This window comes from Salminus brasiliensis, chromosome 8, assembly GCF_030463535.1.
Source record: "Salminus brasiliensis chromosome 8, fSalBra1.hap2, whole genome shotgun sequence".
NCBI classification, from domain to species: Eukaryota; Metazoa; Chordata; class Actinopteri; order Characiformes; family Bryconidae; genus Salminus; species Salminus brasiliensis.
Genome location: NC_132885.1, coordinates 34,897,689 through 34,921,457, shown reverse-complemented (window position 1 = coordinate 34,921,457; position 23,769 = coordinate 34,897,689). Strand labels below are relative to the sequence as shown.

Here is a 23,769-nt window from a genome sequence, read left to right as displayed (position 1 = left end):
TATGATGTTTAATATGTACATATTAGCATTAGCATAAATGTAAATAACAGTAGTCAACAATGGCTTGTACATATTTTGTAACATATTAAAGAACAACTAAGTACCTCATATTCGGCCCATTATTTATTATGTATTCATATATGCAACTAGTGAAGTACAGTGAGGTGAAAAAATATTTCCCTCTTTCCCAATTTCTTCTATTTCTTCTAAGTTTGTAACATCTTTAATGGATATGATACTTTAACAACTGCCTTGTGTATTTACATGTTATATTAAAATTATTTGGATGGATCTGAAACATTTAAATGTAAAAAAGAGAAGGAAAATTGAGAAATACTTTTTCACAGCACTGTATGTACCATATACTACATATTTATCTATTTAATTCTATAAATTCTGAGCAATTATTGCACTGTTGCAGCCTGTCCTGCTGTGTATAGGTAGACATAGTGTTGAATATGTATTCTTATCTATTAAATACTTATATAAAGTGTTACAAATGTCTCCTCTTGACAGAAATAATGTCTAAAGCAACCAGTCAATATTGCACACAACTACAGAAATTATATACCTCCAGCAGGCTAAATGGGCTTCTACATTCGACTGGCTTGTACACATTAATATCATAATACACAATACAAATGTTTCCCCATTTTAGAGCAAAACTCTTTTTATTCTATTGAAAAGCTCTGTATACTATAGAGATTAAATGATTAAACACAATGTAAACTGATGCTGTGTTTATAATAATGCTTCTTATGATGTTTAATGTTACAGTTTTTTTTTATTTTAAGCTAGGTTTTGGGTGTAATATAACAAACCCAAAGACTTGCATACCTGGGCCTTGTAAAATAAGTTTAATCTAGTAGTCTAATTTATTAAGACCATACATTTGCAATCAACTATTTATGTCTCTATTACATATATCTATAAAGTCTACTCAGTCATTATAAAATGTGAATGGGTTTGCTAAATTAATGCACAGCATATATTTACTATTAAATTACTCATTAAACAAGTACTGCAATTCTATATAGAGTACAATGGCTAATGGTATCAAAATATTATTTAACCTACATATCCTTGTTGTATATTGCACTTAGTTTACTTAGTTTGCAAGTTTGCTCTTGCAGTTTTGCATCAACAGCTTACATTTGAGTATTAAAAAGTAATTCCTCGTGGTACTGATTTAGAAGACAAAAGGGGAAAAAATCACTAAACCAGCCATGGATTTAAGGAACAGAGAATAGGTCTTTACTAATGTTCATTATTTGAATCTGGACTGATCTCACCATCACTAAGTGGCTCTGTGTTCATGAACATGTCTGCCAATGAGGATCCAATCATTGGCCTAACTGGGGCCATCTCTGCTAGGATAATGTTGTCACTTCCAACAAGGGTTGTCTTGTCCATTATCTCCCTGCTATGCTTGGAAACTACAGCGTCCAGAAAGTCATACTTGGGGGAAAGCATACCACTTTCAAAAAGATACTTGGTCATGTAAGAGCAGAGAGCATTGCCAGAGAGAGAGGCCAACATGGCGATTGTCTTAAAGGGAAACTTCTGTATCACAACATGCTCCACTTCTTTTGTCATATGGTGCACTTTCTCTTCTTGCATCCAACCTGGGTAGTAGATAAAAGGTGGCAGTTTAAGGTAGGGTTCCCCTCCACCAATGCGAAGAAGGAGGCCAAATACATAGCCAGCTACTGAGCCATAGGTATTTGTCCCCTTGATGAAGAGCACACTAATCAGCTGGGGAAAGATGATAACATAGACCAGGTCAGAGCTCAGGTACCACAGTCCATACACCGTTCCTGTCAGGAGAGCCATGGCAGTCGCCAAAGCGCCAAATACAAAGATAGTGATTCTCATCACCCAGACGATCTCCTGATCAGATGCCTGCAGAGAGCCACAAAAAGCAATGACAAATGTAGTGCACAGTTCTCTACAGTAATGTGTAGGCAGAAGAGTACCCAGATAGTTGTTGATAGTGTAAATATTATTCATAGTAATACATTACAATCCTTGATAATATCTGATTTTCTCCAAATTACTTCAGTGCAGTATTAAATAAATAAATGTCTAACAAAAGACACAACAAAAATGTTTTTAAAACTAGCCGTAATAAGCACTGTTGCAGTGGTGGTATACAGGTAAAAGATACTTTAAGCTTTGTACATCAAATACATAATGATATGACAAAAAAAACTCATTTTAATATCTCATACTTTATTTTATGGTTAATGTTGTGCATGGCAAGCTACTGTTAATTATCCACTACTTTAGTAATCCCTTTGCATTTACTCTGATTTGCAGCTATTAACACAGCTGAAGTATCTTTGCTTTTAAAAATACAAATTATGGAAAAATAAATCAAATTAAAGTCCAGTGGAGGCTTTGCTGGGGAAGTATTTTTCGTGCCCAGTTCAAAAGTATAACTGTTGATGCTATATGTTTTATTATAGTATTATTACAGTAATGGTCATGTATCTCTAGATTTTACGTCTATAAAACATTGTATTATGTGCAAAGATTTCTGCACATTTCACTTTAAAAGGCTCTATAGAGAACTGTCCATTGATGATGCACAAGTAGTTCTTCTGTGGTATTTTTCCCCAAAGATGCAAAATGTTGGCACCTTTATTTTTAAGAGTGGCGCTCTTAAGGAATGCCTACTTTCATCAGCCATTTTTGTAGCTCTACCTAACTAGTGTCCAGTTAGACACTTGTTGCCCATGTTAAAATCCAATGGACAATATGTATAAGACACCATGGTCTCATTGCCTAATAAAACTAACAAATGATGTCTGGAATTTCAAATGTGACTGTAGTCTAAAATGAGTCTGTAATTGTACACCTACACAGTGGTAGGTGTACAGATGGTCATTTGAGCTTCTTAACATTGAGAAGAAATGCAAGGTTTCTAATAAAGTGTGTGGCAAGTGAAGCAGAAAAAATATTGGATGCTGTCGTTCATGTAATCCTTACCGACTGACGGAAGGCAAGTTGGTAGATATTCCGTGCAAACATGGAACTGGCTGAAAGGATGGAGGAGTCTGCTGATGACATCACAGCAGCAGACACTGCCCCCAAGCCAAAGAAGGAGACAAATGGCGGACAGAGGTGTTGAAGTACAATGGGCAGAATCATGTCTGATTCATCTTTCTCCATTGGCGGTACAGAGCCATAGGATGTCTGGTTCCAGTCTGTCTCAAAGAAGATATAAGTCTATACATTACAGAATATTAAATATCGTCTGATATGCTGATGATCCACTAAATTAGAAGAATATTTCCTTCTACTCCTGCTACATATAAATATACAGACCATTTTTAATGCACTTGATTTATCTGGCCACATGACTATGGTGACCCTGAATTGGAAAAATCACAAATCACATCACATAGAACAGTGAGCAAATAAAAAATAACCCCTTTTAAAAAGGAGCAACAATAAATAAAACCAAACACACAAATAAAAAGGACAAAATGAAAAAAGGAAAAAAAAGATGACCCCCCCCCCCCCCCCCATTTAAAAAAAGGAGCAATGTTAAGTTTAACCAAATGACAGTGAAAAAAAAAATGGACTGCCACTTAAGGAAAGGTATTTAAAAATATAACACATACCAAAAAAATTTACAACTTTAATAATAGGGAGATGTTTCTCCCCCCAAAAAAACAACACTATGTTGTGTCCAAAACTGAGCCTGTTTACTATATGGAGCACTACCTTGGAGGTTTTGCCATTTTGTAGTGGTGTCCGAAAAACAATAATAACAATCTTAAAATGCACAGAAATAAGTAGTTTACAAACAACATATACTAGCAGACATGGAATATCCAGATTTCATTGCATTGTTTGGTTTGAAAACTTGCATACAACATGCTCTCGCACAGCAGTGAGTTCATACACGAGGTGTCTGAAATTAAGCTTGTTTGACTTAACCTAGCAGTGCGCAGACTGATCACCGCCCAGTGCGGTAGGATGTATGCCTGTTAGTTTGTGCCACACAGTGACATAAACCATTATAATCTGGCAATTGCAAGACAGTTGCAGGTTTCAAAGCCAGTCGCTGCAATTGCTCTTCACAAGTTCTGAGAGATGACTTGAGGATGCCAGCACTTATTTCCTCATTGACACCTATGATTTTGCTTTATTTTCATTCTAAAATGTAAATCTTCGTTATCATCTGATGTGTATTATATTTTGTTTTTAAAAAGCTCTCTCTTAAAAACCTAATATGTATGTTATCTTGCTACAGGTGTGCATTAAGACCACGGTTTCATGTTATATGCATCATAATAAACATGGACAAACCCTTATCCTATGAAAACTAGGCTGAAGAATGGTGTGTAAACAATATAAGAACGCAACTGCAATGGTTTTTGGAATATTTGATTTATATTGATGTACTTCTGCAGATAAAGGCCTACATAATAAATAGTAAGAACTACAGGGTATACAAAAAGCTCTATACAGGGTATACAAAAAGCCAACTTTTAGGCCGTTAACCATGACGTCAGCCACCAAGACGATTCCCAGGCTGGCACCCCGAACCTCACCTCAGCCTTTTGCCAGTCCTGGGCCTAACACTATGTTTGTCCCTATGTCTGTCCCCGTTCTGGTTCCAGTCTCTGTGTATGTCCCTGTGCCTGTTTCTGGGTTTGGTTCTGTCCCTATACCAGTCACTGTGTTCCCGTCCCCGGTACTGTCTTGGTTCCTGTTTCTACATCCAGTCTTGTCCAGTCTCCCATCATGTCCCTTGTCCAGTTTCCAGTCCAGTCTTGTGTCCAGTCCCCAGTCCAGTCCTGTGTCCAGCCTCCTGTCCAGTCTTTGTTTATACCCAATGTTCAGTCTCCTGCTGCTCTCCAGTTCAGTCTTGCGTCTAGTCCTTGGTCCAGTCTCCTGGTTCTCCTCGTGTCTGGCCCCCAGTTCAGTTTCCTGTCCATGTCCCTGTTCCATCGCCTGTCTGTTCCCTTCTTTGTCAGCCACATGCTTTTCTGGCCTTTTGCCAGCTCCTGGGGGGGTTGGATTTATGCGCCCCGGGAGTTGCGCATTCAGATGGGGGCGCTACTGTCATCCCTGCCTCTGTTTTGTGTCACCATGTGCTCTGTTTGTTTCTTGTCTGTTCTAGCACCTCCTGTTCATTAGTGTTCCTTCTTGTTAGTCCCAGATGTTCCTCGTTTGTCCCTGTGTTCCTCGTTTGTCCCTCATAAGTACCCCTCTGTTTCAGCCTTCCTTTGTCTGGTCTTGTACATGATCATGTCAGTATGTGTTTATGGCAGTTTACAGTGTTTCAACTTGACCTGTTTTGTTTTGTTCAGTTTCTGTTTATTAGTTTCAGTGTTTGGTTTGTTTCCTTGTTTGTATCTTTTTGTGTTTTGCTTAGTTTTGTCTTGATTAATTTGACAATGTCTTGTTTTTTGTAAATGTATTATTTAAAACTTTTCATTGTGTGTATCAGCTCCCAACTCCTCCCAGTCACAGGTTTGTTGTGTTTGCCATTTTGATTGTCACGTTCAGGTTCTGTTTCTTGTTTTAGCCCTAGTTGCTGCTCACGTTTTTCATACTCCTTGTGTTTATGCTCTTTTTGGTTAATAAACCCTCTTGCTTTGATCTCCATCTCTGCAAGTGTTTATCCCTCTTGGTCTGGCCGTACACGCCATGAATTCTCAGCCGAATACCTCTGAACAGCGGAGATGGAGCCCGCTAGTTCCCCCTGCCCTGAAATATGACTGATTTCTCTATTATACCTGATTTTGTATAATACATTTGACCAAAACATAGCTAACATTACCAAGACAGCTTTTTTGACACTTGTTTTGATTTATCTTAGCAAGGCTAATGGATATTTCAATAATTCATAATTGTTTTAAGGGGATATTCAATATTTTTTGGCATTGGGCAAATGCTATTTTTTAAGCTTTAGACAAAACAAATACTAGTTGGAAAGCTTATAGACATTAACAGGGTAAATATTACAGCTTATGCTTATATTTACCTTATGTGATCTGGGTGAGCTAATGGATTATGTAGACACCCAAAACTAGAGATAGTAAATTTCTAAATTTTTAATACCTTGATTAACTGAAATACTTACTACTAATCATCCTTAATTGACCTTATTTAAGGCTGAATGTGGGCTTTAACATGGCCTTTATGTTTACAGTTACACATGTGGAGGAATGAAACTGTTTTAAACAGGCTTAAACTGGCATTATTGTTGTACTGAAAAAAAAAATACTGACATTACTGCATCACACAGTTTTTAAAGATTTGAACTTTCATGCTGCAAATTTCCTGTTCCGTCAAATTTGCCACTAAAGAGGAAATCAAGATTCATCAGACCAGGCTACTTTTAGCAATCTTTTTCGAAGTGCAATCTAGCTTCATATATTTTACCTGTAGATGCTCCTATAGCTCCAATCAAGACAGAAGGAACGGCCATAATGAGGCAGCCGAAGGCAGCCAGGAAGGAGAGGACCTGGGCATAAGTAGCTGAAGATGCAGAAAGAACACGCTGAAAATAGACCTGCCAGGGAATCCCCCCCAACACCTATAAAAGCACAAAATCACCATAATAAATACAAATAACTAAAACAGATACAGATTTTAAAAATATCATAGACAAAGAAAATAAATAATAGCATTAATATTGTAGACAGGTGTGTAAGACCATACCATGAAGCTCAATATGACAAGTTTATAAGTTAAAGAGTTTATCATTTGATAATTTTTGAATTTGATAAAGCCTTTTGTGCACACAGCTTTGTTTTGTGGGAAATCAAACCTTTACATTTTCGCTGTGTATTAGTTGTTTAAGCAATAGAACACAAGAGGGAATGTGTGGCATCATACAATTTTAGTGTGAAAAGGCCATCCTTTTACCACAAATATTAGCTCGATTAGAACATTTCTTAACCATCAGATTGGTTGTAAGAACTCGGAACTATGTCGGAACTAACTGTCGTATAAACTTTATTTTGACAGGAAAAAATTAATAATCTCCACGTGAGCTACATTGATATCAACAAAAAGGTCCTCAGAGCACTTACTAGAAGGCAAAAGTTATCTGCCCACATCCAGCTGTCTGAAGGTTCAATTTTTCCCAGCCATGGTGTCTGAAACACTTTTTTTACTGCTGTGACTCCTATATCTGACACAGCAGGGTTGACCAAAGCAAAAGGTACACTGATCCACTACAAAAGAGGGAAAGAAACAGTGTTATACAACATTTTTAAAACGCAACATTTAAAAATGCAACATTTCAACATCATTCAACAGTTTAACCAATTGCCAAAACATTATATTGCATTTTGCAAAATATTAATTGTTCTACATCTTTTTATAATCTTTGGGCACTATATTTGCTCAATAAATACTATATAGTACAATAATACTAGAAACTATAAGTGCATTTCTTGAAGGAAATATCAGGGCTCGCAAAGCAAAAAAATTAAAAAGGTGAAATAAAAAAGCAGTTAAAGAATTATATGTTCTTTAAAATAGACAGACATATAGATGGTTGCTAGACAAGACCAAGGAAATGGTTGTTGACTACAGGAAAACAAGACACGACCACTTTCCGCTCAGCATCAATGGCTCCTCTGTGGAGATCGGTAAGAGCACCAAGTTCCTTGGTGTCCATTTAGCGGAGAACCTCAACTGGTCCCTAAACACCAGCTCTTCAGCCAAGAAAGCCCAGCAGCATCTCTACTTCCTCCGGAAGCTGAAAAAGGCCCATCTCCCTCCACCCATCCTCACCCTCTATTACAGAGGGACCATAAAGAGCATCCTGAGCAGCTGCATTACTGCCTGGTTTGAGACCTGCACAGTCTCTGACCGCAAGACCCTCCAACATATTGTGAGGACAGCTGAAAGGATTATCTGAGTCTCTCTCCCCTCCGTCATGGACATTTACACTGCAAACAGCATTGTAGATGACTCCATCCACCTCAGAAGGTACCTCAGCATCCGGTCCAACACGACCAGACTCTGCAATAGCTTCTTCCCCCAAGCCATCAGACTTCTCAACTCCAGAGACTGAACTGAGGGTTTTTTCTGTTCCATACACACACACACACACTCTCTCAGACTCTCAGGAAGCATTCTGCACTAACAACTTTACTACCTCTCTGGATTCAATATTTATTGCACACTGCATAATTTGCACAATACCCATAAATCATTTATTATTCTTTGTCTGTATTGTGTTGTATTGTCTGTCTGCACTTGTACTGTGTTGCACTTGTGTTCTGTATGCACTGTGTCTATGTTGCACCATGGTCCTGGAGGAACGTTATGTTTCACCGTGTACTCTGTATGTAGTTGAAATGACAATAAAAACCCACTTGACTTGACTTGACTATGGTGTTGCATTTGGGTTTTTATGATATTTTAAGTGGTTGCTATGGTATCCCTGGTGGTTGCTAAATGTCCACATTCTTCTTCTGAAGTCACATCCCTTTCTTTCACCAGGATTGTTTTTAAAGTCAGATATTTATATTAGACACAAATGGAAATGGAAAACAATTCCACTTGCCTATGCCTTTGTCACATTTGCACTTTGTGTTATCATATTGTGTTGTTTTGTTACCATCATCACAAACATCACATAATTGATCTCCCTCTACAGGTAAAGGGGGTGTTCCAAGACCTTTAATGGACTACCAGGCCTTTGGGTAGGGGTGGAGGGCAGCAGCTGAGACAGACATTGACCATGTGGTGCACCTAAGCAGTGTGTAAGCAATGTCAAGCCAACAAAGATACTCCATGAAATACTTTTTTTTATTAATAGTAAATCAATTAAACAAAAAATAAAAGTATCAGTATTAACTCAACATATGCCTGGAAACTCTCTTACTGTCCATCTGTCTATCCATCTCTCTTTTTAGCTTTTTATCTATCTATCTATATACCTAGAGCATACATTGATTTTGGCATTGCTGGGGACAGCACTCCACAGCAGTTTCCACAGGTTCCCCTGAAATCTGGTTTTTTTTTGCATTTAGGATAGGCTTCTAACCACAAATTCATGTCATCTACAGATTTGTTTATAGACATGGTAGCCAGCACACTCATACGTTTTGTTTCCATCAGTATGTTCCTGTGATAATAATTGCACAATTTTGATTATGTTATAACACCAGAGTTAACTTTCTGTTCGTTATGACAAAACACATAAACAAGTAAACATTCCTAATAAAAAAAAACAATGCTATTCATTTGGGTTTTTTGGTCTATGCTGAGTTCAGTTATCATTCGACTTTACCTGCGACCCTGCCTCTCCACTTTCCTCTGCCTGAGTAATAACACAGTTCGGTAGTTTTTGTCACCTGACAAAATAACAGATGAAAAACAGGCTTTGTTGAGTATTATTATTACCAGAATTGTTGCATTGTTGCAGTATTGTAACATTACACATTAGCAACTGAGATTTACACTTTAACTTAATAAAATAGCTCCTAATGTCCACCATTCCTTTTGCCTGCCATCTTTACTAACATCCTATTCCAAAATTAGGCCAAAAGTTTGCCAAACATACACATAGACACGTACATTCTAACATTAAGAGTTGCCACATGTTCTATCTAATAGCCAAGTTAGCAAGAAACAACAAAGCAAATCCTTTAATAATATGGGTTAGGAAGGTGGGACTCATAGAAGAGAACCGTTTGTGTAACAAATACATTGACTAGACACTAATGAACATATTTGAATTTGAGTATCTATCCATCTATAGCTCTATCTATCTATATATCTATCCATCTATCTATCTCTCCACAGCTCTTTATAAACCCTCTATTACACGGCACGCTCCACACCACATACTTCACACACAGACTATACACCACTTCCACACCACACAAGCAACACTTACTCCACTGTACACAAAAAAGTGCATACACACACACACACACACACACACACAAACCACATGTTCCACACCACAAACATAATACATCAAAAGCATACTAACCATCAGGAATAACTTAGCAACTACCTAGCAACACCTTTAGCAACAACCTAGAATACCTTAGCAACAGTGGTGGCTCAGCGGTTAGAGCTCCGGGCTGTCGATAACAGGGTTGTGGGTTCGATTCCCGGGCTCGGCAAGCTGCCACTGTTGGGCCCTTGAGCAAGGCCCTTTACCCTCTCTGCTTCCCGGGCGCTGGAGTTGGCTGCCCACCGCTCTGGGTGTGTGTGTGTACTCACTGCCCCTAACACGTGTGTGTGTGTGTGTGTGAGTGTGTGTTCACTACCAGATGGGTTAAATGCGGAGGACACATTTCGCTGTACACTGTACAGTGACAAATACCTTTACCTTTAACCTGTGATACCTGAACAACCACCTAGAAACCACTAAGCAACTGCATTGCAACCACCTTGTAGAACAACCACTTAGAATACATGCTCACAAACCACATACACTTTGACAAGCCAACTTAAAGTTCATTAACAAACTTTACCTTAGGTTTTGCTTGGCAAGCACTGGTATTTCTTTCAGAAAATGCTTCAGAAAATGCTTGTCTAGTTATTATCAATATGTTTTATGCAAAAAGTTAAGATTTCAAGTAAGTGAAATATTCACTCAACTATTTACATCATTTATTTAAAGAAGTCCAGTATTGTTTGCAGTCATCATTTAAAGTCTTGGTTTATCTAATTACTGTTTCATTGAGGTAAATCAGCTGTGTTGGTGGTGGTGTGATGGTTTGGGATTTACACTATTCACACTGGATTTGGTTTCAGGCTTCTGTTCGATGTCCCATACATAATTAGCACAAAAGATACATTTAGATGTAGTGCACAGTTACATTCAATAGACATTCATCTATATTCAATTTAGACTTCAGTTGTATTCAATACATATTCAGTTGAATGTTAGTTGTCATCGACCATCAAAGTAAAGTGATTCCTGTTTTTTAAACAAAGATTGTTGTTACTTTCTACTGCATTTAATTGCTACTACTGCTACTTAACTACAAATATAATGAATAGTTACAGTTATACACTTATTGGACTGTCAAACATTCTACAGAGATGCAAACTCAGACTCGTCCATCGGATTGCTAGACGGAGAAGCGTGATTTGTCACTCTAGAGAACACGTCTCCACTGCTCTAGAGTCAAGTGGCAGCATGCTTTACACCACTGCATCCAACACTCTGCATTGCGTTTGTAAGCCTTGGATGCAGCTGCTCGGCCATGGAAACCCATTCCATGAATGTACAGTTGTGTTAACATTTCACTGACAATGTGTTAGAACATGTTCATCTTGAAGACGAGTTCGTTTAGAATCAGGTACTACAGGTACAAATCAAATTACTCAATTTAGTTAAATTCTCATAAATTCTTGATGAAATCATCTCAGGGATCATGTTTTGTCTGGTCAAAATTGGGTTATAGGGATCTATCTAACTTTGACCGGACATATAAAAGACATGAAAACATACAATCAATGAAGGTGCTCGCATTCAAGTGGCAAAACATAATGAAACAGACAAACAAAACAGGGACTTTGTAAACCGCCTTAATAATATGACTTTCTTGCTTGGCCGGCAGGAGCTACACACGTGGACAAAATTGTTGGTAACTGTCACGCCCGACTTCATGAGGCGGAACGTTATTTCGTTTTAGTGTGTGTGGACAGACTCTTTAGTTTAACGGACACTCTTTTGTGAACGGACTTTTATGTTGATATAGTCTGTTTGGTTTCTGTCTTGAGTTTTGGTTCACACTTTGTTAATGTGTTTCACCTGTGGGCTAACATATTTAAGGAGGGCTAGCGCAAGCAGCCAGTGCAGAGGATTAGCTCCATAGTTCCCTAACGTGTTAGTTCCCGGGAACTGCTGGACCAAAAACGATCTTGCCATCACCTTTGAGAACTCACTGGTCACTCCTTCTACAGAAGCTCGAAGCCTTGGTGTAGTCATGGATGATCAGTTATCGTTCTCAAGTCATGCTGCAAATGTAACTCGGTCCTGCAGATTCCTCCTGTACAACATCCGGAGAATTCGACCCTTCCTCTCCAGAGAGGCCACCCAGGTGCTTGTTCAGTCTCTCGTCACTTCCAGACTTGACTACTGCAACTCTCGTCTGGCTGGTCTTCCTCTGCAAACCATCAAGCCCCTGCAACTCATCCAGAATGCAGCGGCACCGGTCGTCTTCAATGTCCCTAAATTCAGCCATGTCACTCCACTGCTGCGTTCTCTTCACTGGCTTCCTGTAGCTGCCCGCATCAGATTCAAAACCCTGACGCTGGCCTACAAAGCCAAGAACGGACCAGCCCCTCCATACTTGATGGCAATGGTCAAAAGCCAATCTGTACCTAGAGCCCTTCGAGCTTCAAGTACGGCTCGGCTCGACCCGCCATCCCTCAAAATCCGCGGAAGGCAAGCGTCCAGGCTTTTTTCCGTCCTGGCACCGAAGTGGTGGAACGAGCTTCCCCTGGGTGTCCGAACTGCCGAGTCGCTCGCTGTCTTTAAACGCAGACTGAAGACCCACCTCTTCACAGAATACTTGGACGAATAGAGTACTATGGTCACCTTATTGTCTTGTGTTTAGTAATGTCTAAGCTTAGAGGTATCTTTTGAATTATTAGTCTATTCTAACTAGCTGAGGTTTTTCTAAATAGCAAAGCACTTTGTAAGTCGCTCTGGATAAGAGCATCTGCTAAATGTTATAAATGTAAATGTAAATGTAACGACTTTAGGTTCTGTAGACCTTAGTGTTTACTCCGACGGTGTCCCTTGTGGTATCGGAGGCACCGTGGTTCAGCGTGGATCCGTTGGGTATGCCGATAGCCTCATAGCTTAGAGACTAACCTCTTTAGCTTAGGGTAACCTGGTTAGCTACCATCCGGCTTAGACTTTCAGCTCTCTGCAGTCTACTAATCGACAGGTTCTGGAAGGGTTCGTTCAGGGGACTTAGCCTTGCTCCCGTAGCTTCAGGTAGGAAGCTACGTCTCGGTCTTTGGTATAAAGACAGCCTCTAAGAATCCCCAGTATTCATGGGACTTATCCTTGCTCCCGTAGCCTCTGGTAGGAAGCTACGTCTCGGTCTTTGGTTTAAAGACAGCCTCTAAAGATCCCCGGTACTCAGGAGAGTAAGCCCTCGCACTCATTCAGCTCTGTCGTTCAGGTTCGGTAGCGGTTCCCTCAGCTCTGGAGTCTCGTAAGTTCTGAAGCGCCTGACAAGCGCGTATTTGTGTTGATGTCCCTGTTTTCACTCAGGCACGGCCTGTTGGTTTTGGTTAGCGGTTTCTCTTGCTCAGACCTCTCCCTCAAGCCTAGCCCTCGTCTCGAGTCAGCCCCAGGTGTGCTCTTTTCATTTGTCCAGTTCATTTGTCACTGTTTCGTTCAGTATTATCCCTGGTTAACGGTTGCTGCTTTTGTTTCTGTTCTGCCCTGTTTATTATGAATAAACTCTCTCGCTTTGGTCCATCCCCTGCAAGTGTTCACCCTCTTTGAGTCAGTCCCAGCGGATCATGACAGTACCCCTCGGTTAATGAAAGAAAAACCCACAATGGTCACAGAAATAACTTGAATCTGACAAAAGTAATAATAATTAAAAATTCTATGAAAATGAACAAGTGAAAATCCGACATTAATTTTGAACCATGCTTCAACAGAATTATTTTTAGAAATAAACTCATGAAACAGGCCTGGACAGAAATGATTGTATCTTTAACTTAATATTTTGTTGCACAAACTTTTGAGGCAATCACTGCAATCAAACAATTCCTGTAACTGTCAATGAGACTTCTGTACCTCTCAGCAGGTATTTTGGCCCACTCCTCATGAGCAAACTGCTCCAGTTGTCTCAGGTTTGAAGGGTGCCTTTTCCAGAAGGCATGTTTCAGCTTCTTCCAAAGATACTCAATAGAATTTAGGTCAGAGCTCATTGAAGGCCACTCTCCCAGACGCTTTGGGGCTTGTCAACATGTAGTTTGGCAAATTCCAGTCTGGCTTTTTTATGATTTGTTTTCAACAATGGTGTCCTCCAAGGTCGTCTCAAGTCCACTTTGGCTCAAACAACGATGGATGGTGCGATTTGACACTGATGTTTCTTGAGTTTGAAGTTTACCTGTAATCTCTTTAAATGTTTTTCTGGGCTCTTATTACCATTTGTATCATCCGTCTCTTTGATTTGTCATCAATTTTCCTCCTGCAGCCACGTCCAGGGAGGTTGGCTACAGTCCCATGGATCTTAAATTTCTGAATAATATGTGCAACTGTTCACAGGAACATCAAGCTGCTTGGAGATGGTCTTATAACTTTTCCTTCGCTTCCTCTGGTCCATGTTGAGTGTGGTACACACCATGTCACCAAACAGCACAGTGACTACCTGTAGCCCTACTGTAGGCCTACTGATTATAAGATTGTAGACACCTGTGATGCTAATTAGTGGACACACCTTGATTTTACATGTCCCTTTGGTCACATTATTTTCAGGGGTATGATCATTTTTGTCCAGATTTTCATTTTCATAGAATTTTAATTTATTATTACTTTTGTCAGATTCAAGTTAATTTTGTTGTCCATATTCCAACAAGGGGAATTACAGGGAGTTCGGAGAAACATTATCTAAAGATGATATATATATATATATATATATATATATATATATATATATATATATATATATATATATATATATTCTAAGCAGCCTGGCTCTGCTGGCCATTGAGATGACACTGGTCAAGTCCCTGGAAAAGACAGCTACTTGGTATGACAGGATCACAGGCCATTTTCTTGAAAAGAAATGGAGGGCAGAATTGATGTATAAATAAAATGGCGAATTTTATGATGAGTTTCCCCTCTTTGGAAGAGCAGCAGCCGCAACTGCTATCACGGTACCATGCTTAGCTCCTGAAAGCGACCCATTCTTTCACAAATGTTTGTAGAAGCAGTCTGCATGCCTAGGTGCTTGGTTTTATACGCCTGTGGCCATTTAATTCATTGGAACACCTAAATTCAGTGATTTGGATGGGTGGGTGAATATAGTGTAACTACTATAAATGTAAAGACATTTAAGTCAGGGATTACTAACATTTAGCATTAGTACAAAGCCTACAAACTTTGCTAATTTATTGTCATATACTATGTGACAATGTTGAGGGGCAAAGGGTGCGTGATCTTCTGAACGTGAAGATCGAAATACGAAGCGGAAATCTCTCTAAATGGCTACGTGTTTCTCACTAAGCCCTGTCTCTGCACACTTGTTATTGGCCCCTAATGTTTGTTTTTAACTGCGCAGAAAAGGTGGGAAACCAGCATACAGATAGTTGATACAGATAGGTTTGTTTGTTTTTTGTAAAGGAGTTTAGATTTAGTGTAGTCATGTAAAACTGGATCATGGCTGTTTTTCAAAGACAGAAACATAAACCTATACAAATGTACCTGGAGTTGGGAAATAAAAGAAAAATGTAGGAAATGGGCCCTTGATCACCTTCCTTTTTTATAATATAAATAGTGCTTACATTAAGAATCTCCTTCAATACTCACCAGGCCCACGAAAATGCAGAAGAGTTGAACCACATCCGTGTAAGCCACAGAGTAAAGCCCACCTACCAGTGTGTAGAAGATAGCGATAAGGGCTGAAATCATTACAGACATGTTGATTTTGATGTCCACTATCACACTTAAGGTAGCACCTATTAAAGAACAGTAAGACTAGAATAAGGATGGGAAACAACAATGGCAAAATATAGAAAAAGTACATAACTGTTATATTATATCTGTTCTACAGTTTCAAGTACTTGGCCTGATCACTTTTGCACAATAGCATGCTATAAATTAGACCTTGAATATGAACAAATATAGAGCAGTATCTGTCCCTTTAAAGCAACACTATGTGGTATTTTTACCTTAAAATAAAAGCGCAGCACATTGCTAACTGCAATATGTTACCTTAGAGAAATGGCAGGAAAACGGTGCATAACTTGAGTTATATTTGAGTAAAAAACTCAAACCTTATTCTAAAATGGAGACTCGACTTTCAAAGGCCTGTAAATCCGACCAGAATACACTGATTTCTATTTTTTTGCAAGGAAAACGCTGATTGAAGAATTATATAATAATCTATTAATCAATTAGTGTGCACAGACAATGTATGAAATATATCTAATAATATATCTAGTAATATATAAGAAAATCATGGTGAATGTATATGAGACATATTAGTAAAATGTACATTAATAAACAATGGTTCCACTAAAAGATTAATACAAAGTAAGAGTGTACCAGCAAAGATTACCTGGGGACAATGGTTGAACAAGCAGGACCTGGGAGTTTGACACCTCTCACCAGGTTTTATTCATCTTAAATATTATCATCATAAAACTAGCATTGAACTAACATGGTCTGATGCATTGTTAAACTAACATCTGAATTACAGCCATTTTCCAAAACTATCGCATTTTGTTGTAATACATTTATTCTCAAATATGGGGAATTATTAAAAGAGATCTAAATTCATAGGTACATATACACAGTAAAGATGCACTTGGACATACATCTTTTTTAAACCAAAAACTAGGACTAGAAATTTTAATTGGACAATGTCATATATGTTTATTAATTGATGTACATTTTCAGCTTTCTGACATAATTAATTATGATTGCATCTTCCATCATCGAAGTCACCAGGAACTAAGCTTTTAACCACGGTTTAATCTTCACAACGTGGTTGCAAATGTTCGGTAAAACTATGGTTAAAACAGACAACACAGACAAAATGCCTTTAGGCAGAGCAGCCTCGGACCAAATGGCCTCCAAGCTCCAATCCAACTGTATGGAACTGTATGAGGGGAAACAATTTGCAATGCTTGCTTACGTTTTCTTTCATTTGAGGGAACGACTTGTAATTTGTGCTCACGATCTTCTTAATTCGCTTCCTGGTCCTTGTATGTGCAACACTTGGCAAAAAAAAGAAGATTCTGATTCTGGTTTGAGACTATGTCCAATGATGAGTTTATTAGATTTGAGTAATCAAATCTAGTATGAAATTAATTAACAGATATTTTGTTACATGACATACATTTCTTTTACTTTTATAATTAGAACATATCTAGATTGAGGACCATTTTCAAGACTGTGGAATACATGACAGATCTAACCCTTGGATAACCAATGAAATATCCTCCTTGCTGAATGCTCTTAATAATGAGATCTTTTACATTGGAATTTTACATACCAAAAGTATCTTACTTAGCCCAAATTGTAGAATCATTGGAGAATGTTAAGACGTTTCTTCATGTAAACTCAGCCCTGTCAGACTACCAATCTGGTTTTAGAGAAAAGCATAGCACAATCTCTACCACTTCACTCATTCTGATGATCTCTTAACTGTCATTAAAATAAAGGAACATTGTACAGTGATCTTTATTGATCTCTCTAAAGCATTTGATACAGTTGTTCATTCTCTATGTTTAAAAAACTTACAAACAACTGCTACAGACTGGATCAGCAATTACCTCTATCATAGAAAGCAGTGTGTGGCCCTGGGACAAAGGAAGACGTACTACCAATTACTAAGGGTGTCCCTCAAGGATCAGTTCTCTGGCCAAAATAATTGAATATCTACAGTATGATAATGATGACTGTAAAATACATTTATATGTTGTTATAATTTTGTACTGCTACACTGGAAAAAAAACTGCAGTACATTTTAATGCCTTTTTATAAAAATGGGGAAAAACTGCTTTTCGCTACAGTGTACAATCAAGCTGGAATTTGGGAATATGGAAAACTTTAAATTTCTACTCACTGGTTTCAGCTCAAGATTTTAAACTCTTAGTCTTTAACCACCTCTACAGCCTGTGATTGTTGTAATGTTCGCACTTCACTTCTATCAAATAACACTGAATTCTGGTCCAGATTACCTTAAAGGGGACACTACAGCACATTTAACATGTTAAAAACACATTTTGAAGTCTACAAATAAACTATTGTTGACCTTTTGACATACAAATGGATATATATTTTTCATTGCAGTATTCCAGGCAAATTTGTAAAAGTAAGTTGTCAGATCACCTCCTTTTGGCAGTTTGTAGGTAAATAATTAACAAAAAAAATCTTTAAAATTATTATTATTTCTTAAAAAAAAATCTTACTCAACATGGCTTTCCTGTATCAATCAATCATTTCAGCCTTGGCATTTCTAACCTAACATGCTATAACCTATCAGCAATTGGTCTGATCATCAAACACTTTCAAGCACTTCCAATAATGTTATGTTAGAAACTGAACTCCATTTTCATGATTATCAAAATTGGTCGTGAAACAGTCTGTGGACTCTAAACATAAATAATTATTAAAAACATCATGACCTATAGTCAGAGCATGGATGAAGGGTTTGGAACAAATTGATGTGACCTGCCTTATTCTGACTTAAAGAGCTATACATTACAACTGAATTTGAAACTTTTGTAGACAATGACAATTCAGAATATAGTCCCACACTGAGACTATATTCGGAATTTATTTTCTATTACTCAGTAATATGACAATGAAAACTCAAGGTAACAGTTTCCAGCTGTCTTTTCCCCCTATCATAACAGGGTTAACAAGTAGATGTGGTCAATTTCTATAATGATTTGTTTTGAAATATATATGCATTGAAGTAAAATCAAACATTTAATATTTATCTGTGGTTTCATTATGTATTGATTACCTCATTTTAAGATAAACCATTTTATCTCATTTGATGCTTTGTCTCTGATTTAATTGATCAATCTTAGGAATCGTAGCTCATTTCTTACTATTACTTTTTTATATTTAGTTTTATATCTTAATATCTTGTTTTATTTATGATGTTGCAAGCACCTTCTTCAAATCTCACCAAAAACCTTAACATCTGTAAAATACTTCTTTATGTTTCAGTCTGCCACTGCACACAACTGGAACAAAGTTCAAAAACATTTACATTGGAATCCTGTATCTCAATTTCTAATTTTAGCATCTGCTGTTTCCTAGGCTACCATTGTAAATAAAAATTGCTTCTTAAAGACATGCCTGGATAAGATTTACTTACCCAAGGCTGACAAAATGGCTGCTGACCAGAAAATCTCTCCCATTAAGGCTGGAATAAAGAGAAGACCACCCATTCTCTTCCCATAGAGCTGCTGGAATGGGTCCAGCATTGTCACATAACCCTTAGAGCGCATAGGCTTGGCAAAAAACAGGCCACCTGAAGAAAAGACAGGAGAACTTAAACACAAAAAATGCCAGTTTAAACCCAAAAACATATTCTAAAAGAGTAGCATGATGCCAGGTCAGCAGTGCAGTGGACGAAGACCTAAATCCCTAGAAATCTAAACTGATTTCCACTGAAGCGCTTTTGTCTGATTGTATTACATTTTACCGGCAATGTAGACAACGAAAAAAAATCTACACTATAACTATAAAAACTATAAAACATTTTTAACAGAATTTACATTACATAACTAACTACATTACATAACTAATATTACAACTAAGACAAATGTCTTTTCATTTTGTAAAGACACAATTTCAGAGATTTCTAATGGAATCAGGTAGATCATGAAGTAATTTAAGCAAAATACTGATCAACATTTTTAAAAGACTCGTACCTACTACCAAGCTCAGTGCATAACCAAATGGTGCCTGTGCCCAGGCCAAGCCATAGTTGGGCAAATATACATATTCTGCTGTTCCATTGATGTAGCCACCCCCCACCCATGTGGCTAGAAAAAGCCAGAAAAACATGAGGTCAATAAAAAACAAAACAAAACAAAAAAACATCAAATTGACATTTTCACAATTCACAATATTAATCATAATATTAGTTTTTACAATACATTGAGGTATACAAACAAGTTGCAATGTAATAAAATCACCAACACCCGCAAAACAATGTTGCCACATTTTCAAAAGGCTATGAAAAGGACACCAATTTCATTACTTTAAGATTGGAAAAAACAAGCTGTTTAAAACAATATACTTAAGTACAATAGAGTAAAAAATATCAGACAATTGGTCAACATTAATAAATCTAATATAAGGGCATAATGGGTTGAAATTAATTCAGCTTTTTGTGACTATGTAGTCATTAAATATAGTCATATGCAACGTTTGGGCACCACGGTCAACCTGTTTTGTTGATTTTAATTTTCTAATTGAAAATAATTTTACCAATCTTCTACAGAGAACATACGTCTGCACTTTTAATTGCATTAAATTGGTATTGAATTTCACTGTTTATGTGTCTAATTTCAACTAATGTGAAACAAATATTAATATAAATATGCAATGCACCAACATTATGGCACACTTTGTATGTCCTTCCTTCCATGTGATAAGTTCAGCAACTAACTAGAAATTATAATATGAAGAACTGCATCCATATTTAAACCAAGTCATCACTGATCCCACGGGCTAATGTTTTTCTTAGCATGTATTTTTTCACTGCTCCAGAAATTAATAATTGAAGACTTCCTCAAAGAAAATGCTACAGCCTTGGGGTCTATTTGCCTCTAAACATCAAAGACATTTCATTCTGAGATACTACTTAATTAATTATTTTAATGAGCTGCTTTTAAAGGGTCAAAATACATTGTTTAGCATTAGCTTATGGTCTGTAACATTGTTAGAGCTCATACACTCTGCTATAAATTGTTGCTCATTTGGGCATAGTACTCTTAAGAGTGGAACACAGCATTACCTTTGTAAGAATCTATGCTTGAAATATATATAATGTCTGAAATGTGTCATTTAATAATGGTAAAATGTTATCTATTATTCTGCACAGAAACAGCTACAAACAAGGTTTTTTTTATACTAGCTAACATATATTTAGCTACATTCTGACTAAATAAATATTATACATTGTATTGTTATTTTAGATTAGATTCACTCCATTCATGTATGTAGCTAAGTAATGTATCTTCAGTTTAATGCTAATGTCCACTTCTACTGTACCAACAGACAAAGACAAAATCTTGAAAAAAAAGGGTTCTTTGGACCAATGCAATAAATGCCCAAGAAACAAATTATTTTAAGTTATGTGAGAAAACAGAAATAATTGACGTTAAGTAGGGGAAATGTGATTTTACCAAATACTTCACTGAAGGGCACGTTTGTGAGGTTGCATGACACGCACACATGCCATTCATGACAACTGACAAAACATTTATAAAGCATTATTTTAAAAAGACTGCTTTTGTCCGTTTTTTTATGTTATTTCACATCAGCAGTAAATTACAATATATGTACAAATGTTTGTGGACACCCATTCTATGAAACGCATGTGTCCCAATATTTTTGTCCAGATAGTTTATGACAACTGGCGCTTGTAGGAATAAGCCTTTATAATGATCTACATAGGTTTATGTCATTTGTCCTTAAAGGTTTACGTAGGTGGCTTGCAGCCTTATTAACGCTGCCTTTCAGTAGCGTGTCAACAAAGGATTCCTACGGGCGACTACAGAAAACTCACCGGTCATGGTAAATCCTCCAACAAACAGTCCAATGTCCCGTCCACCCACCATAATGGATTCACTTCGGTCTGAACCTCCTTTCACCCCGGAGTTTTTGTTTTTCCACGCGGCCCATATCCCAACGAACAGGATGATCACGTAAAAGATTACAATCGCCAGCAGACCTTCCACATGCAGCGGCATCTTTTCAGCGTCAGATTCAGTCAGACTCAGCTGTAAACCTCAAGCGGATAGACGCTGATAAAAAGTAGCCTACTGGTTCACGCCATGATGATTTCGAAGAATGTGGAAAAACCTGCATTGATATATTGATTAAAATATAACGCCCCATAAACGTCTTGAGTTTTCAATGTATTCTGGACAAGCGACAAAACGGCATTGGACGTTTAAGCATTCGACCTAATCAATAAAGTGTACAAGGTGCGTTTTGATAAATGAAACTGCAAGCGATGTTTCGGGCAAAGAGATAATAAATGGACACACTGTTTAGCCTTATTTGACTAAATAACGGCTACGCCAACTATTGGATTTCTGATACAAATGTACTTTTTCCTACAAATACAAATCTCGTATTCCTCTGACATAGACACATTCATTTAAATGAAACAAAACCAAAACAAGTATTTCAAATGTTTAAAAGGTTAAACATTAGAAAATTGCCTTTTAAAACGCCTGGACACCATGAAATGACCCTTGAATCTACCAGAGAAGACGATGGAAAAGCTGAGGCTACAAAACCTGGCAGTGTTCCTGTCCGCCGATACCCAAGACAATTTTCTCCCACCTGCATTCCGACAGGCCACGCCCCCAACGATAGTATTGGCGAGGTGTTTACGTTCAAGTGGCACAACTCTCCAACTCTAGCGCAGCGATCAAGGATATTTGTTCGAATACGGGTGTTTAAAAAATGCGAGACAACTGCTTAAGCTGAAACACACATTTAACACCACCGATCTTAATGAGGTGTAATGACACAAACTTGCACACTGAAATGCTTTGGTCGTTTTTCAAGAAACATACAGACAGACAATTTGGATTTGGGTAATCAATTACTAAAGGCATTCTTAACATTAGGATGGGCGGACTGCACAATATATATATATATTTTTTTTTTGCTGAAAGTTTTGAACAAATTTTTATTTTAGCCATTTGCTCAAATATTATGATTTCAGATAATATATACTTTAAGAAGAAAAATGATTGCAGTCCATACGTGTTTATGTGCCTGTTGTTTGCGCAGTGCGCAGCATATCTTACACAGAGTAGTTGTATTAAGCTTTCGTGGGTGTCTAAGCACCAGCTTAAAACCTTCAGCAAATGAACTCGAAAGCGAAGGGGTATTCCGTGCTCTTGTTGCCACCTTGTGGAGATATCAGTTCTTTTACAAAAATTAGTACACTGGCAGTCAAAAAACGGATCAAATACCGTTTTGTATGCATCACCATTACACACCATTAAAAATTAGATGTAAAACAACAGACTAAGAGCTTTGTTATGCTAAATTGCTAAATAGATTGGCTACGCTAAACTGATCCAAGATGTGAGTGTGTGAGTAACTGGGCATGTGTGTGTTGTCCTGCAATAGACTGGTGCTCTGTCCAGGGTGTATTTTTGCCCAAAATATAATTATTTAGTATTCCTATACTAAGAGATATCGGTAATATAGTCATTTTATATGCAATTACTTTACTTAAACCATTGCCATTACATTGTGTGTGTTATCCAATGAATAAAATGATCAATGATGCTTATCTACAAATCTGTAATACTCTGGTGCTTTCGAATTTATGCAAAAAAATAAACATATATAAAACAATGAGCATATATTTTGGCCCCAAACTCCCTACTGTTGAAATTCCATTGACAATTCTATACTTACATTTCCAAATGCTTAAAAGTAATTAATTACAGATATGAAATAAAAGTTCATTTCAAGAATTTGCTTTTGGTAGTTGTTCATGGTAACTCTTTATATGTGGTGATGCAAATGAAGAAGGCCACCATTAGGCTTAAAAAAAAAAGAAAGATAGCAAGATAGCAGAGACTAGAGACTTCAGCAACACCTGTACAATGGAACACAACAAACACAACGGAAGTCTAGTCAAGACTACTTTCAAGGAGGTATAATTTCCAATTTCCATTTCCACATTTTGCTGCCAATGAAACTGGGCCACTAGTGATTATTAGTCATGTAAATGCTGTTAAAAGTAACATGATTTTAGACTCCTTTTTTTTTTACTTGAGACAGGATTTCCTTCCAAGTCTTAAATTATTTCTTTGTTTTGTTATATTTGTTGTTATTAT

The 23,769-nt window shown here is 37.4% G+C and overlaps 1 protein-coding gene across 2 annotated transcripts; it reads right to left on the bottom strand.

The window, feature by feature from the left end:
* Nucleotides 1-22,237, bottom strand: LOC140560723 (high-affinity choline transporter 1-like). 2 transcript variants are annotated; one of them, XM_072685237.1, is made up of 8 exons: nt 21,465-21,673; nt 19,600-19,713; nt 19,041-19,196; nt 15,512-15,660; nt 7,059-7,202; nt 6,406-6,559; nt 2,992-3,209; nt 1-1,902 (listed from the first exon to the last, which is right to left on the bottom strand). In XM_072685237.1, the coding sequence occupies exons 1-8, from the start codon at nt 21,646-21,648 to the stop codon at nt 1,258-1,260; spliced, it is 1,764 nt and encodes a 587-aa protein (XP_072541338.1). In that variant the 5' UTR covers nt 21,649-21,673; the 3' UTR covers nt 1-1,257. The 2 variants fall into 2 exon arrangements, with proteins under 2 accessions (XP_072541338.1, XP_072541339.1); XM_072685238.1 differs by lacking the exons at nt 19,600-19,713; nt 21,465-21,673 and adding an exon at nt 22,204-22,237.
* Between the last annotated feature and the right edge of the window lie 1,532 nt (nt 22,238-23,769).